The following is an 18,219-nucleotide window of genomic DNA, read 5'->3' on the forward strand; positions in this document are numbered from 1 at the left end:
CACGAACCCGTATCCCCTGCATCGGCAGGCGGACTCTCAACCACTGCGCCACCAGGGAAGCCCATGAGACTGTATTTAATACAGCAACGGGCTTCTGATGATGTTGGGTGTAGAAATCATGAGCTGTTGTTGGGAGTAGATGGACAGTGGTGACAGTTGTTTGGAGGAGTTGTTTCCTGAGATGTGTGTTTCTTTGCTGACACCAGGCTTAAGTACCTGGTAAAACTAAGCCCCAGAGATACGATAATTCCCCGTTTGGATTTCTAGAATAATCGTTCCATCAAAAACAATAGAAGTCAAGAATGAGGAAATAACTTTTCTGGGAATGCCCACAACTCCAGTGCCATCTCTACCCTTCAATAATAGCTGGATTTCCAAACTGTTAAAAAATTTTTCTAAGGCAGGTTTGGAAACTAGATCGATAACATGCTAATGTGTTAATACGAGTAAAGCTGTAGGTAAGAGTATTTCAAGCCTGTGATTTGAGCATGTGTATTTTTTTAACTCTGTGTTTTTAAAAAAATCATAAAATTAAAGGCAAACAATTACCATGGAAAAAAAGCTTGTAACTTATAGTACAGTTCAAAGGTCAGTAGATTTACTAATTCAAGGTTCTTAAAAATCAACTAAAGAATGATAAATATCCTTACACACTACAAAATAAAAACATAATTTACAAAAGAAAACTTCAAATGGTCAGTTAAATTTAAAAAGAAATTTATACTATTAAAATGTGATACACACACACCATCTTTACCTGCACATTTGATAAAGAGGAAAAATCTTTATCCTTTGGTGAGATTGGACAAAAATTGGCCCTGTGTTTTATTGCTGATAGGAAGATAAATTCTTAAGGACAGAAATTTGGCACTGAATAAAAATCAAACACACACAGAGCAAAGGAAGATATCACATTTGTCCAGTAATACCCCATCTAAAAATCTATCTGATGGAAAAAAAATCCATCAGGTATAAACAAAGAGGAATGTTAAAGTATGTACCTTCAGCCCTTTCAAACGTAGGGTATATTAATGAGGCAGGATAACCCTGATAGGTTCTTAAATAATAAAACTAAGGTAGAAGACATAAGTGTAATATGATCACATTTCAAAAATATTTCAGGATTGGAAACTGGTTAGATGTGAGTAAACTATAGATAAGAGGGCTTTAAGTAGGTTTATTTTTTATCCTTTCTGCATTTTTAAAGTTTCTACAATGAATTTGTACATTTTTATGGTTTTTGAACATGTTCAATGACTCAAAAGTTGAGTTGGACGAATGACAGCTCCTCCTTCCCTGGTAGAAGCAGGCAGTGTTCGCCCACTCAGAGCATATAACCAGCCTCTGTAGTCCCCGCTTCTCTCCACGTGGTCTTTTATAGTTGGATCTTTGTGTTTTGTAATGATGTTGTATTTCCACATATTCAGTTAGGGTGTCCTACTGAGGGAACATTCCCTTACCTAAAGTTTGTATAGCAAACCCTGATGTCCAGCAATAAAGATCCTCATAAAAACATAAAAAGAGGGACTTCCCTGGCAGTCCAGTGTTTAAGACTCTGTGCTTCCACTGCAGGGGGCACAGGTTCGATCCCTGGTTGGGGAACTAAGATCCCGCATGCCACGGGGCACGGCCAAAACAAACAAACAAAACAACGTAAAAAGAAAAAACCTTAATTGAGGAAACTCAATTAAGGCAGGTCGGCACCAGCGTGGCCAGTTCAGTGGATAGAAGGGTGCTAACTGGGCTTGCAGACGGGGTTGGGCTCAGAACGTTTCTAGGTTGAGCAGCTTCTCTACCCCTTGTCTGAAACTTGAACGCAAGTGATCAGGGCTTGTTGCGGTGAGACAGAATGATTCAAATGGCAGAGTGATTAGACACAAAGGTTAGAAGAGGAGAGAGAGGGAGGAGGGGAGGCGCGGAGGGGCAAGACTGGGCTGTCAGGGAAGGTAGCTGGGCGGGGAGTCCCCTGCTTGCTGGACATTCTGCTAATGAGCTGAGGATGGTAGGTTTGCATGCAGGGCTTACCTGCTACTTGAGGCAAAGCTGCTTCCGGCCGTTCCCCGCTCTGTGCCGGAAATGCCCGCATGCCACTAGGAGGGAGGACATCACTAAGACTGGCCTTCAGACAGCTTCAGGGGGCCAGTGGGAGAGCTCTGTTGTAGGACTTTACGTACAAATCACTACCTTCCTTTTGTCCAGGTGGGGGTAACTTCCCAGCTACTGGGCCCCTTCCTGAACCACCTAAGAGCACGTGTGACTCCTCTGTGCACGGTGTAAAGAGGTGACCAGTGAGGCATGGGCCTCCAGCATTGTGTAGGCAACAGATCTGTTGCAAAACTTCTTTTAAAGGTGGAGAATCTGACTGCCTTCTCTTTTTTTTTTTTTTTCCCCGCCTTCTCTTTTTTCTCTGAAGATTTTATGGCCAGAGTGAAGATGGAGATGAATTTAGTAATTCAATCCGCCAGTTATTTCTCGCTTTCAATATGCTGATGGACAGACCTCTGGAGGAAGCTGTCAAGATCAAGGTCAGCTTGAGTAACTCTTAATGCTGTCGGTGAGGATGTTCTGGGGCAACATAGAACTGGCCGTGGTGGGAGATAAAAAAAAAATTAATCCTAGTTAGTTCGTGGAAAACTTGTTAATTTAAAATGACTTATAGAAAGTAAAGGGAAATCCCTTTGTTTTAACTTTTATGTACATTTGTATTTTCAAATGTTGGTTTGCCAAAGACAAGCTATTTATTTATTTATTTTTAATTTTTATTGAAGTAGATTTGATTTACAATACTGTGTTAGTTTCTGGTATACAGCGAAGCGATTCAAATATATATATGTGTGTGTATATATATATATTAAATTCTTTTAATTATAAGTTATTACAAGATATCGAATATAGTTCCCTGTGCTATACAGTAAATCCTTGTTGTTTATCTATTTTATATACCGTGGTGTATATCTGTTAATCTCATACTCCTAATTTATCCCTCCCTTCTCTTCCCCTTTGGTAACCATAAGGTTGTTTTCTATGTCTGTGAGTCTGTTTCTGTTTTATACATAAATTTATTTGTATTATTTTTTAGATTCCACATATAAGTGATATCATATGGTATTTGTCTTTCTCTTCCTGACTTTGCTTAGTATGATAATTTCTGGGTCTATCCATGTTGCTGCAAATGGCATTATTTCATTCATTTTACTGCTCTGGAGTGTTCTATTGTGTATATATACCACATCTTCTTTATCCATTCACCTGTCAATGGACATTTAGGTTGCTTCCATGTCCTGGCTATTGTAAATAGTGCTGCAATGAACATTGGGGTGTCTGTATCTTTTAAATTAGAGTTTTCATCTTTTCTGGATATATGCCCAGGAGTAGGATTGCTGGATCATATGGTAACTCTATTTTTAGTTTTTTAAGGGACCTCCATACTGTTTTCCATAAAAATTGGCTCCACCAATTTACATTCCCACCAACAGTATAAGAGGGTTTGCTTTTCTCCACGTCCTCTCCAGCATTTATTATTTGTAAGCTCTTTGATCATGGCCATTCTGACCGGTGTGAGGTCATACCTCATTGTAGTTTTGATTTGCTTTTCTCTAATAATTAGCGATGTTGAGCATTTTTCATGTGCCTGTTTTAATGACCTAAATATAATCTATGACACCGTAAAACTCCTAGAAGAGAACATAGGCCAAACATTCTCTGACATAAATCGTAGCAATATTTTCTTAGATCAGTCTCCCAAGGCAAAAGAAATAAAAGCAAAAATAAACAAATGGGACCTAATCAAACTGAAAAGCTTTTGCACAACAAAGGAAACCATAAAGAAAACGAAAAGGAAACCGACAGACTAGGAGAAAATATTCGCAAACAGTGCGACCACCAAGGGGTTAATTTCCAAAATATACAGGCAGCGCATACAACTCAATATCAGAAAAACAAACACCCCAATCAAAAAATGGGCAGAAGATCTAAATGGACGTTTCACCAAAGATGACAAGCTACCCTTTTAGACGTCCCTTGAATGGCATTTCTGGACCCTGTGAATTCAGCCAGTTGATCCTGATGATGATTCAAGCAACAGGCTTTATTCTTAGGGCTCCCCTTCTTCCCAGAAGCCCATCGTCCCCATCATCTTATCATTATCAGTTTTTTGAGGTAAAATATGTAATCCCTAAAGACTCAAGGTCGAGCTTTATTTTTTGCTCTCTTTGGCAACTTTGTGAGGGAGATGTCAAGATTTTAACTACTTCCTTGGATAGAAAACTGAATTCTAAATGGACAGTGGCTCTTGGGTGGTGAGGGCAGAAAGCTGTGCCTCTGGACTTTTCGGGAAAAAGATCTTGGGAGATCGTGTAGAGCAACATCAGCTTTCTTCTTCATTGCGAGAGTGTCTGTGTCCAGTTCCCTGTTCAATATCACAGCATCAGTCGTTTCTTCCTGGGATCAAGCAGGAAATTCTGTATTTGTCCTGCTTGGCAACTGAATATGCCTTCGGTGTTTTTCTTGCAGGGGGCAGCCTTGAAGTACCTTCCTAGCATCATTAATGACGTCAAACTTGTGTTCGATCCAGTTGAGCTCAGGTAAATAGCCAAAAACTTTTGTTTTTGAACAGAGAAGCAGCTCCCCTGCTGTCTTGAGCTTAGGCGGCTACACATGCTGTGATTCTTCTAACACGTATTGACCGAACACCTTTTTGTGCTCAGTTCTGTGGAAGCCATAAAAGAAGACACAAAGCCAGTCCCTCAGAGAGGTTTGCACTTTCTCCAGGGAAACAAGACTCACAGGCATAAAATTAACTACAGAAAAAAGTACATAATAATATGCTTCCAGCCCTATACCTAAGTACCCCCGAAATGCTGAGTCAGATGGTGATTGACACACTGGGGTGGAGGTAGCCGGAAAAGACTTTTGCAGAAATTGAGGGTGAAGGTAGGTCTGCAAAGCAGTGATGGACCTGACTAATTTGCCAGATTAGGCTGACTTAGCTCCCAGGCTGAGCCCTGGAGTGAGCACGGAATACAGCCTCTCCTTTGCTTCCTAGAGACAGACTCTCAGGTCACTGGGGAGAGAATTCCAGGTAAACCTGTCCACGCCCAAATAATTTCCCAGTAGAGGGGAAGAGCGTAATGCTCCCTTCAACTCGGCAGAATGAAAACAGTGACTACTGGGGTTTCTCTTCCAGCGTGCTCTTCTGCAAGTTCATTCAGAGCATCCCTGACAATCAGTTAGTTCGCCAGAAACTGAACTGCATGACCAAGATAGTAGAGAGCAATCTTTTCCGGCAATCAGGTGAGTCTCCACCAAAAACTGCTGCTTACAGAAATCCCAGTCTTGTGTCTTCTTCAGCCAACACTGCCTTTTTTTTTTTTTTTTTTAATGTCAATAATGTCCTCGCCAGTCGTTCGCTGGTACTTGAGGACCTCCTGGGAAACCGGTTTTAAGGAGAAGGTGAAATCAGTTCAGCATTCCCATAGTTCCTGAAAGAGCAAAATCATGTGTTCTTCAATCTTTAATTGGAAGTCGTGTTTCATTAATTAGCAGACTTTGTCCTCAAAATAGGAACCCCATAAAGTAACAGGCAAGCAGTAAAGACGGTCCTTTTAAACAAATGCATCTCCTTTGACTTAGAGTATAACGTCAGTAACCAGGGGCTGGGGCAGGCAGTGATGCCATGATGCTGTAGGGCAGTGATGGACTGCATGCCACTTATACTGGCTCGGCAGAACTGGTTATGCACATCTCTTCTCGACTCCATGCCCAGTCACGTCATCTGAGTGGCTGAAGAGTGACCATAGAAGAAGGACTTACGCCATGGAAATTGGCGATCAGTATAAATCAGGGAGGTTTTGGGTGGAGCTGTAGGAGAGCCAGACTACCATCATACTGCTGGGAGCGTAGAGGAGAACACTCTTACACTGATAAAAGACTCTTCATTTTGTAACTAGAGTCAAGCACGTAGCCACCAGGTGGAAATCACTGTGTTCCTGTCCCAAAGTTGACGTGGGAAAGAGGTCCAATACCTGGTTCTTTCCCAGTAAACCCAAGACTCGCTAGGGTGGGGCAGCTGTGGGAGCTTCTTTTGAAGCCACCACCAGGTCAGGGAGGCCCGGAGGGTGACTCATGCAGGGTGTATTGGCTGGAGGGTCTGAGGGCTAGCAGGACACCTCAGAAATAGGAAAAGTTGAGTGGGTTGTTGGTGGGAGAACCCTTCTAGCCTTGCCCCTGGCTAGTTATGTAACTTTGGACGAATGAGGGACCTTCTCTAAGTCTCAGCTTCTGTGTCTATGGAAGGATGGACTTGAACTAGATCATATCAGCACGTCTTTTGGCTCTGACCTTTTCTGAGCCTCAGAATTTGTGCTTAGACATTTCAGCTGTTCCAAGGACCCAGTCAGGGGCAGTGCAGAAAGCTAGTGAGTGCTCTGAAGTGGAAAACTTAATACTAGTCAACCTCTTAACTATGCTGTGATTTCCCCCTGCCTCTAAGGATGCATAAAGCATAAATGAGACAATAAAGATGCGTTGTTTGAGCAGAAGAGCAAGGGAGCCCTGGAAGATTCCAACAGAGGAAGTATTATCACCGTTCACAGTCGTTTCTGTTAGTACTCAGAACGTCTGCACTCATCAGAATGATATTTTATCATTGTGAAGATCTCAGAAGGAAGACATAGTAGGAAGATAATACCTTACTTTATGAAGTCCACGTGCCGGCGAAAGCATGAACAGAATGTCTGTGCAACACTGAGATGTGCTGGTGAAGCTCCTCAGTATTTATAGGAATTTTTGAGTACATTTTCTCCATCAGGTGGAACATTTCAAAAAAATTAAACCATATAACTTGCTTAGTTTATTAGTTTCATATGACTTAGCTTGCAAGTATCAAGTTGGCTTTTTTTTTTTTTTTTTTTTTTTTTTTTGGCTGTGCTGCGCCGCTTGTGGGATCTTAGTTCCCCGACCAGGGATCGAACCCGTGCCCCCTGCAGTGGAAGCGCGGAGTCCTAACCACTGGACCGCCAGGGAATTCCCAAGTTGGCCTTTTTTAAAAAAAAAAAAAAAGCTAAAGAAATTGTTAAATACTTTAAACATTTGGCTACGTGGACCCACAATAGGTGGGATTTTCTTTGTTTTTAAGGTCAAGGTACAGGGCTAAAGTTCCGTGCCTAAAACCACATGCTCCTCGGTGGCCTGGAGGAGCCCCTGCAGGGCTGAGTGCAGAGCTGGGAGCTGGCGGGGGACAGGCATTGAGGGAGTTACAGGAAGGAGCCAGGCAGTTCGGGGGGGGCGCTCCTACAGCTGGTGAGTGGTCTGCATTTTCCCCCTCAGAGTGCAGAGACGTGCTGTTGCCTCTGCTGATAGACCAGCTCAGCGGCCAGTTAGACGACAACTCCAGCAAGCCTGACCATGAGGCCAGCTCGCAGCTTCTGAGCTACCTCCTGGAAGTTCTGGACAGGAAGGATGTGGTGAGTCAAAGAGTCGCTGATGCAGAGCAGAGCGTACACTGGTCCGATGGCCTGGGACAGGAACCACTGCACGGCTCTCCTAGTCCCAGGCAGTTGAGAACCTGGGCGCTGGGGCAGGCTGCACCCATTTTAGAGGTGTTTAGAGAGGCTTCTCCCGGCTAGAATCTGTCATGCAAATCTAGGTCCAGGGAGATCCACCTACTGCTGGGGCTGCTACTGGCTGATTTTCCTGAATGGCCCAGTTTGCCCATCACTGAGATCCTGGTGAGGACTTTTCAGATCCAGAGCCCTGTTTAGACTTGTTAGGTAGAAACCTCTACCCTCTTATACCTCCGGTACCTGACAGCACTATTGTAGATCTACTGGAGCTTCTGAGAAGTTCTCATTTTATGTTCTCTCTGAAACTGATCCTTCCTTCTGGAGCCTAGTAGAAATGATGTGTGTTTTTCGTTTTAAATCTCACCTCATGTCCTCCCCCTCAAAAAACCTGGGCCCACACTGCCTGGATTTTCCATGTTCTAGAGATAGACCTGTCATAGCCTCCACTCAAGAGGCTGGAGAACTTTGCAGAATGTTTTCAGTCGAAGACAAACCATAGTCGCTGCCCCCCGTGATGGCTACACGGCACCCATGTTCCTACAGAGAGGCAGGTGTTATGAATCATTTTCATTTAAAGAAATAGGAAGCAGCAGAGAAATAATACAAAGCAAGGAAGGAAAGAAAGGAGGGTGGGAGAGAGGGGACGCTAACGATACTTGGTGTTTTAATAAAATTACATAAAGAGCAGTGATCTAGTTGTTTGAAGCATTAAGCAGGAGATTCGAATATCTGTCAAGAAGCAATAATGGGTAAAGGCTTTGGAAAGGCAACTTGAATATTGATAAGTTGGAGCTGAAGGAGTATAGCATCAAACCACAGGGAAAGAAAGCCTGAACGTTCATGAGGCACTGCTGGGTGCATCAGCCCCGCTCATTCCTGTACGGGATCTCTTCTTTCTTTTCTCGCAGCTATGAAAATTGAAGCTCCACAAAGTTAAATAATTTCTCACAGTCATACATGACGGAGTCAGAAGAGTAAATCCCCGGCTTAGTCTGCTCGAGCTGCCGAGACAAAATACTGCAGCCTGGGTGCATTAAACAACAGAAATGTATTCCTCATAGTTCTTGGGGCTTGGAAGTTCAAGGTCACGGTGCCTGCATGGTTGGGTCCTGGTGAGGCCCTCTTCCTGTCCTGCAGATGGCCACCTTCTCGTTGTGTCCTCACAATGCCTTTCCTTGGTAGGGCAAGCTCTCAGGTGTCTCTTCTTCTAAGGATACTAACCTATCAGTCCCAGGCCCTGCCTTCATGACCTGATTATCTATCTCCAAAAGCCTCATCTCCACATACCATCACATTAGGGGTTAGAGCTTCAACACAGGAATTTTGAATGCGAGTGATCAGTCCATAACAATCTCCTTGACTTGAATTTCTTGTTGTTTTACATCCTAGAGAGGAGGTAGCAAGAACTTCATGTTTTTGCCTTTTTCTTCCCAACTCATGTGCCACATTGTCCTGGGTAACCTGATCTACTCAGCATCAGGACCAAGTATCTCGTGCTAGTGGGAGTCCCCATAAACTGTTGAGTTGCTGGCTACAGGGAGCTCTCAGCGAGCCCAGATGACCTGGGTCATTAGAGAAGCTTTCTTCCCCTGCATCTATCTCCACGTTCATCTTTTAAATGTTAGAACCAATTATGTTCAGCAGATTCCTTAATAACATTACGTATCGTTCTGTGACAGTATTTCCCCCTCTTGGACAAGAGATGGCTTTGTACTGAAGAACCAGAATGAGAGTTAAAGAGAACTCTCAGCAGTCCAAGGTTTCTTTAAGAAAAGTGAAGCTGAGTCAGAAGAAGTGGTGTCCATCCCTTTGTTTCCCCCTCAGGGTCCCACGGCGCTGCACGTACAGCTGGTAATGGAACGGCTGCTGAGAAGGGTCAACCGGACCGTGATTGGGATGAGCCGACAGTCTCCCCACATCGTGAGTGTCACCCAGGGGACCACACAGCCATCGCAGCTTCTTAGTGGCCCATGCCACCTGCCCATTGAGGGGCTTTGGGGAGCAGTGTCTCGAGACCAAATTCACGTAGGCCCCTCCCATCCCAGTTTCCTGTCTGCGCTGCGGGCTGGGTGGCATAGCTCCCTCGGGAAATGAATGGGGTCTAGAACTTTACAGCCCCCCTGGATGAGTGACTCTTCGTTATAACTGTGAGTAGATCTGATGCTGATTTTCTCTTGAGGGAAAATGATCCACCAAGGAGGTAGGGGAGGCGAATGGGGGAAAATTTTAAAGGATCTTGCCAATACAAATCATGTGGATCCATTCTTAAGGAGTCTTGCTCATATGGAAGGTGAAACAAAAGCCTCTTATAATATTATTAAAGCAGAGACCCACTGAGATATGCAGGCACCCTAGGTGGACTGAGAACTTGGGACCCATTCGACCTAATGCTCTTTAAATATTTGCTTAATATTTTATTTCAGGAAAATATGAGCCTTGGTGAGCAGAAAATTAGGGGTTTAGCTGACTGCATTTAGCATGTCCTCTATTGTCTCAAGCAGTTTAGTTGTAATTCTCAATGTACGCATGCTTTGTGTGGATCCGCCTTTGTTAGAATGATAACAGTAATAGTATCAGTATGTCCAGCCAGCGTGATGATAATGGTAGTAGTCACTGTTAGCTCATTTTTGTGTGTGTGCTAGAAACTATCTTAAGCACTTAAATTTCATTGAAATTTCACACCAAGCTCCATTTTGCAAATGAGGAAGCGTGCAAAAACCTGAGCAAGGTTACACAACCACCAGGTGATTGAGGTGGGCTTTGGCCCTGGGCAACCAGCCTGGAGGCAGCGCCTTGCATGCTGTCAGCCATGCCCACCCCCAGCAGCTCACCAAGTTATGTTCCCAACTATGCACTATAGTCACCATGAGAGGAAGTCTGATAAATTCAGTTTTCCCCTTCGCATCATATTCCCCGTGATATTTAATGTGCTTATAAATCGGTGCCCTGTGGTACCATCTAGCCCTTGTAGTTCAAGGAAAAACCATTTAAAGAACTTGGGATTAGCATGCTGTTAGAAATGCCAGTGTTGCCCTGGCCTCTTATTCTCCGCCTGTTATGTCTATTAAATGTCAGATAAAAAGTGTGATTGAGACCAGAGGTAACTGTTGAGAGGCCGAGTTGTATCATCATTAAAATGAAGCATCTTTTACTAAAGGTGCATCTTTTGCGATGCTAAAATCTCTGATTAGATTTTAATCAGAGGACATAGAAAAAGAACTATCCCAAATTGCTATGGTAAATAAAAACCACGTATTCAACACATATGTATTAAGAAACTACTGTAAGCCAGGCACTGTTCTAGATGCTGGGGATATATCAGGAAACAAAACAGACAAAAATCACTACCTTAGAGAAGCTTACATTCTAGCAAGAACAATAACAAAAAAATAAATGGCAGAGTATTAGAAGGCTATAAGCGCTATGGAGAAAAAAATGAGTGGGATAAGGGGAGTTAGGGTAAAAGAGTTACAATTTACGTAAGCTGATTAAGAATGGCTTTCCTGGGTCTTCCTTGGCCATCCAGTGGTTAGGACTCCACACTTTCACTGCCAGGGACCCAGGTTCGATCCCTGGTCAGGGAACTAGAATCCCACAAGCCACGTGGTGCAGCCAGAATAAAAAACAGGCTTTCCTGAAAGGGTAAAATTTGGACAAACACTTGGCAAAGGCCTGGAGAAACAAATAGTGTTAGGTGCTGATGGTAATGCAAACTATATGCTGGTTTGGCAATATATATCAAAGCCTTAGTATAATAAGTTTACATCACTTTATAATTAGAAAAATAAACTTTTTTAAACAAAAGAGACCTAAGACAGACATTCATTCAGAGAGAGGTGTACATGGATAGTATTTCACTGTTTTTGTGTTTAGGAAGTTATTCTCTCCATCCCAGGAACAGCTGTATTTTCATCTCCTCTGTGCCAAGTTCACTTAAATTTGTGTTGTTTTCATAACTATATGAATACAAGAGGGTACTACCTTAGACACTTGCCCTCTGGATAGAAAATTAAGTCTGTGGCTCAAATATGGTTGGACTAGGGGAAGGCAAGTTGACTATGTAATTCCTGGTCTCAAAAATGGAAATGATGGTAATCGTCTAATTATCCTATCCCTTTCTTCAAACCAGGTCCACAATTACACAGCACAACATGCTAGGAATCACTGGCCAAAGGATTCTAGAGCTGGTGAAATGACACTGAAGTGGTCCAGCAGGGAGCTCTCCTAGCCTCTCTTCTGCTCTTCCACTCAGTTTTACGACCTCTCTTTTTCCTCTTTGCTCTCTTCCAAGCTCAAATTTATTTAAATGATCTAACTGCTTTGGACGTTTCTCCCTGGACGTCTCTATTACACCTCTGTCTCAACAAGCAACTCGGGGTCTACAAGTTGTTACAGCTTAACTAGTCATCGAGCTGAGATCTTACAGTCAGTATCCCCTGACTGACAGGATTTCAGAGGTCATGGCTATTCATAGGATGAGTGAAGCCCTCCACGCTGCTTCACTCAAACCTGAAAGGAGCTTATTTTTAGCAGAAACTGCACAGCACATGCCTTTGGACCTTTAGAATGTAGTATGTTTCCAGCGTGCTGGGGTCCCTGCATAGTTAATTGGGTGGGGAAAACCAAAGTACATGCACCCAAATCTTGCTTTGTCAGTTGGTGGTCTAAGGATCTGGGATTTGTGTTTTCGGTCTCCTTCCAGGGGAGTTTCATTGCCTGCATGATTGCCATCCTGCGGCAGATGGACGAGAGCCACTACAGCCACTACATCAGCACTTTCAAGACCAGACAAGACATTATTGTAAGTTGTCTTCATTGGATCCTGGTAACTTTAAGACTTCTCATATTTGGGCAGAGCTGAGCATCATGGGTCTAAGGTTCTCTTCCCACACACCTCCGAATGCTGTGTCGCTTTCCACAGTGATTACAAGAGGGAGAGTTTTTCTCTGCCACAGGATTTGAAGAAGAGTACAGTACATATACCAGGACGTCCTCATGCAGCCACCTAAGTCTCTTGGATTTAGAGCGAGCCCATATTTAGAAACATTTGGGTGACCTCTTTTGCTCTCAGAAGAGGACAGTGTCTCACTTTCAGGGACAATAGTCACCCATGCCCTGGCAAGGATTTTAGGAGGCAGAGATGTTCATGGTCTTTTAAGATGTGGTTGATGTCATCCTTTTCAGTATTCCTTGTAGAGGGAAACAAAAAGAGGTAATACCTGCTCCAGGTAACAGTTGTAAGTTATCGTCAGTTGAAAAGATTCCATTCTCTTCTGTTTTAAACAAGAAAATTGTTCTCATAGTTAACTATTAAGCATACAGCCGAAGGTGGCCCAAGAGGCTAAGTTAGGTCTCTGGCTGCTTCCCCAGGATCCTCCCCTTCAGGGAATTGTTAGTGGCTGTTAAACATCCCTGAAGATGAGAATTCCCTGGCTGTCCAGTGGTTAGGGCTTGGTGCTTTCACTGCCGTAGCCTGGGTTTAATCCCTTGTTGGGGACCTGAGATACAACAAGCTGCATGGCCAAAAAAAAAAAAAAAAAAAAAAAATCCCTGAAGGTTTTGTCTTATCTTGTGAAGTAGTGGGCTGGACAGGGAGCTGTATTAACAGGCAAGGTCTCATTGCACTCATCTTTGCTCTGGGTAACTTCGCATCATTCGTGCGTATTCCAATTTTCTTTATGATCTAGATTTTCCACTTTCTGCCTTTAATATACTGATAGCATGTGGCCAGTACACCCAAGGATATCCAGCTCTTTCTGTTCCAATCACTCTCCTTTCTGTGAGGTCTACATGATGGAAAAACACACAAGGAATTGTACTGTTTATTATTATTAGTTGTAACTGATCCAATGATGAACCCTCGGAGCACTGTCCTGGACCACAATAAAGGACTTAATGGGGCTTAGTCTGGAGTCCTATGTGGACCTCCATGTAGGCCATGCTCTGGCTGGCAGCGTGGTACAGGAATCTGTAGCGATCTGTAGCTGTGCTTGCAGAGATCTGGGCGAGAGAATTAGGAAAAGGGGAGAGGTGGGGAGAGGTGGAAGCCGAGGGTAGCAGTGTTTTCTCCTCCGTAGTGGGTTTAAGAACACAGGCTTTGGAACACCCGGATCTGGATTTGAATTCTGGCTATTCTGCTTCCCTCTATGAAATTTTGGGCAAGCTGTCTAACCTCACTACGCCTCAGTTTCCTCCTCTGTAGGATGGTACCTACCTGGGGGCAGAAGGTAGTTAATGTGAGTATTGATGAGTGGACATGTGGAAAATGCCTCACTTTGTGCCTGGCATGTGTTACTAGCTATGAGAACCAACTACTTATAATAATGATAATGATATTACATTATAATTACATATATAATATTATATTATTATTATGTAAGATAAAATTAATATAAAAATAGTTTAGTGACTTCTTTTTTCAGATTTCCTTCTGAAAGCAGGAAGAATAAAGAAAGTTATACTAAATTCGAACTCTTGACAATTTGGCTCCTTCAAGTAAGCAAAAAGAAGAAGAAAACAAACAAACTAGATTTAACTCCTGTTTTCCAGGACAGTGGTGAGCTCCTCCCCTGCATCATCTAATTAAAAGAGGATTATTGTCCCCAAGGGAACAGTGGTCATCAGTGGCAGAAGTGCAGGGTACAGCTAAGCCCTTTGACCTCCAGTGGACTGTCCTTTCTCTCACTCCTGCTGTTTCTGAAGAAATCACTTGAAAGACTTTGGGAAGTGGTAGATAAAGTGAGGCCTGGGGTTATCTGTGAATTGCCTTTATTATGTCATCACTGTTTACAGTTCATTGAGAGCACTAGAGTTGAATATAGAGTTGGCATCAGAATAGATAACCGGCATCTACATCCTTGTTTCACAAACCATCAGCTCCTGTTGACCTGAGGAAAAAAAGTAATAGGATAATTAATAAGTAATGGATGCACTTAAAATGGATGATGAAAAACTGAAAAACTTGTGAACTATGTCTGTGATTTCAGAATGGCGGGTAGAAAAGTTTGACTCTCCATTGAACCAGAAGGAAGTAGCGCAGACTTGAGAGCTGGAATTGCTCCCATTCCTATGCTGTTTGGCATCCGAAGTGTACTGGTTAGCCAACAGGACCAGGGTCTCAGAGGAATATTGTTAGAAATAGAACCCAGGCCCCCTGCCTCCCAAGCCCCGTGTTCTTTCTGTATATGATGTCATTCATGAGCTAGAACTGCACGGTTTAGTGCCAGAGACATTGGACTGGATTTTCATTTCAGGAATCTGAGCGGAAAATGTCTAAATTTAACTAACTAATAAATTAAAAAGCTTTCCAAACTTTTTAGCTTTGATTTTTAGCCCGATTGTTCTGAGTTACTTTTTCCTCTTAGCCCTCTTTCGAGTAGAATAGCTGTTTTTTTCAATACTGGGCTTTTGTTATTAGTTTTTACAGACATGATGATCCACTGCTATAATCTCTTCCTAAGGACCATTTAGGACCCTCCCCCCAGGCTACGCATGGTAACGTTCCTGGAAGAGGAAGAATCATGACTGCTTCTTATTTATAGCATTTTTGTTCTGTTCTAATAATAATAAGGGAGAATTGGGACTCAGAGTTATTAGAAGTATCAGTTTTCTCAGACTCAGATACAGAGAACAAACTGGTGGTTGCTAGAGGGAAGGAGGATAGAGAGATGGATGAAAGAGGTGAAGGGGGGATTAAGAGATCCTGACTTCCAGCTGTAAAACAAATAAGTCCCAGGATGTAATGTACACATAGGGAATCCAGTCAGCAATGTTGTAACAACTTTGTATGGTGACAGATGGTAACTGGGCTTATTGTGGTCATCATTTCCTAATGTATAAAACCATCGAATCACTGTGTTGTACACCTGAAACTAATATTATGTTAATATTAATTAACTAATATAAAGTGTTAGTATGTTAATTGTAACTCAATTTTTAAAAGACACCAAAAAGTTAAAAAAAAAAAGTTATCAGTTTTCTCACAGTTGTTGGTGAATTCATTTGAAGTACAGTAGATCTATTCAGACAACATTGGCAGCCGAGGACTGAAGATATTATGGCTCTGAACTTGGGATCCAGAATCCCAAGGTCTCTTCCCAGCTCTCCAGCTTCTTGGTATCTATGGCCTTAAGCCAGTCGTTTCATTTTTCAACAGTCTCAGTTTTATCATTTATAAAATACAGACAATTTTTTAATCCTTCTCTTCCTTATCAGATTATATGATGTAAACATCAAATCATAGGATACCTGTAAGAATGCTCTGTTGCATACACACTGCTATGTTTAAAATAGATGACCACAAGAAACTACTGTATAGCACAGGGAACTCTGCTCAATATTCCGTAATAACTTAAATGGAAAAAGAATTTGAAAGAGAATAGATGCATGTATATGTATAACTGAATCACTTTGCTGTACACCTGAAACTAACACAACATTGTTAATCAACTATACTCCAATATAAAAGAAAATTTTTAAAAAAAATGCTCTGTTATCCCTATAAACCTTACTCAAAAGATAGACTGTTATGGGACCTGGGCCATCGTGTTCCTTCCTTTACGTCAGTGTGCTGGAGGAAAGGCTTATGAAGTGTAACCCAGTTTTCCCCCAACCATTCCTCCTTTGTTTTCTGCAGGACTTCCTCATGGAAACTTTTATCATGTTTAAGGATCTAATTGGAAAGAACGTCTACGCCAAAGACTGGATGGTCATGAATATGACACAGAGCAGGTGAGACCGACCATCACAGGGCCGGAAGCATTTGAAAACGTGGGTCTGGAAACTAGGTTTTGACCCTTGTGAAGCATGTTAAATCTCTTTGCTTCAAGTCCACCATCTGTAAAGTAAGGGTCCTCCCGCAGGAGGAGCAGGTCCTCCTCGTGGTCCTGGTTTACATGCTCCTGTTCTTGATTCCATGCAGGCTACTGTGGTCACTCTGACTCGGGCTCTCTACTCTCTTCTTTTTGCTATAACCTCCTCATTGCTTTCATGTTGATTGCCAGCATCAGCTCTGCAAGTTGTCTTTCAGTGTCTCCATTTGGCCTTCACCATCCTGACATTCAAGGCCTCTGCATCCTGGCCCACCCTGCTTTTCTAGCCTTGTCTTCCACTGTTTCCCTCTATATACAAGTTGCCCTCGAATCAAACTGGCCTCTTCCCACCTAACCCTGACCCTGACGCTGAACATGTTCTGTGCCTCCACTCACGCAGCTGCTTCCACCTGCAGTGTCTGCCCCATTGTCTCTGGCCATCAACATGCCTCCCATTCCTTAAGGTCCTTCTCTAATGCCATCTCCAAGGGAAGCCGTTCTGATCTGGATGTCATCTTCTCTTCTTTTGATTTCCCCACACCTCTTTGATACCCCCTCCTAGAATTTTCCATATTCTTTGTTGGGTCATGGTTCGATTTTCAGGTTGCAAATGATCTGCACCAAGTTGTAGATTTCTTAAGACCAGGAACCATTCTTTCAAGGCAAAACCTAAGCCAGCGCTTTGCAGTTGCTGGTCCTCAACAAAGACTTGTTGAATGAAAGTGAAATGGGCTGAATACAGATACTAAAAGAGATTCAGGATTTTTAGAGAGCTAAATAAAGTAAATCATTATGATAAGCATTATTGTTAACTCTCCGTGGTCCTGATACCTGATTAGAAAAACCCTTCCCAACTATGTACAGATTAGAGAAACAATTGCATCCGAAGTCCTAGACTTTAAAACATAAGCATCACGATGGAGCCAAAGGAGCCCTGGTCTGAGGCTCAGGAGCCCTGGCTTGTCCTCTGAGCTGTACCCTGAACTGGCTAAATTGTGATGCAGCCTTGAGCTGTGCTAGTAGTCAGTTCAAGAAACTGATCTTCACTGACCTTCTCTGTAGAATGTGCCGTTGTTGGTCTCAAAGGACCTTGATAGATCTAAAGGTCTTAGATTGCCAAGTCCAGGTTTGATTTGCTTTGGCTCTTAACATAGATGGAAAATGTTTCAAAGAGCATGAAGTTGCCTTCTTTACCCAGTGTGTTTTTCCTCCCCTAGGGTTTTCCTCCGTGCCATAAATCAGTTTGCTGAGGTTCTCACAAGATTCTTCATGGATCAGGCAAGCTTTGAACTTCAGGTAAGCATGCGACTCACCTAGGAGTTCCTTGAGTTCTCAGCCAAAGCAAGAGAACCGTTTCATTTTGGAAAACATCACCTCAGATTTTGTATCATAACACAAATACACACAAACACACCTGCTTGCAGGTAGGCACGCAGGTATTCCTCTACCTACAAACGGTTTAGTGTCCAAAGAGCAGTTTGTATAAACACCTGTTTGAAAGTCCAAAGTGATAGCAAAACTGTTGGTCACTAGCTCCATCTTCATTCATTCGTTCATCCAACAAATATTAGAGTTATATATATAGGGCACTATTCTAGGCCCTGGTGAAGGCAGACAAGGTCCTGCTTCCGTTACAGGGTACTTAAAAAAATTTTTTTTTTTTGTGGTACATGGGCCTCTCACTGTTGTGGCCTCTCCCGTTGCGGAGCACAGGCTCCGGACGCGCAGGCTCAGCGACTGTGGCTCACGGGCCCAGCTGCTCCGTGGCATGTGGGATCTTCCCGGACCGGGGCACGAACCCGTGTCCCCTGCATTGGCAGGCGGACTCTCAACCACTGCGCCACCAG

The 18,219-nt window shown here is 43.0% G+C and overlaps 1 protein-coding gene across 2 annotated transcripts in view; it reads left to right on the forward strand.

The window, feature by feature from the left end:
• The window catches only part of DOCK5 (dedicator of cytokinesis 5), a 224,520-nt gene that overhangs the window by 138,219 nt on the left and 68,082 nt on the right, over window positions 1-18,219 (forward strand). For both annotated transcript variants that reach the window (XM_024130807.3, XM_055087329.1), the window contains exons 23-30: window positions 2,414-2,525; window positions 4,513-4,583; window positions 5,186-5,292; window positions 7,327-7,463; window positions 9,387-9,482; window positions 12,265-12,363; window positions 16,198-16,292; window positions 17,590-17,668. In XM_024130807.3, the coding sequence (XP_023986575.1) occupies window positions 2,414-2,525; window positions 4,513-4,583; window positions 5,186-5,292; window positions 7,327-7,463; window positions 9,387-9,482; window positions 12,265-12,363; window positions 16,198-16,292; window positions 17,590-17,668 (796 nt within the window). The remainder of the gene's footprint in view (window positions 1-2,413; window positions 2,526-4,512; window positions 4,584-5,185; window positions 5,293-7,326; window positions 7,464-9,386; window positions 9,483-12,264; window positions 12,364-16,197; window positions 16,293-17,589; window positions 17,669-18,219) is intronic.

The sequence above is a fragment of the Physeter macrocephalus genome, chromosome 9 (genome assembly GCF_002837175.3).
Source record: "Physeter macrocephalus isolate SW-GA chromosome 9, ASM283717v5, whole genome shotgun sequence".
NCBI classification, from domain to species: Eukaryota; Metazoa; Chordata; class Mammalia; order Artiodactyla; family Physeteridae; genus Physeter; species Physeter macrocephalus.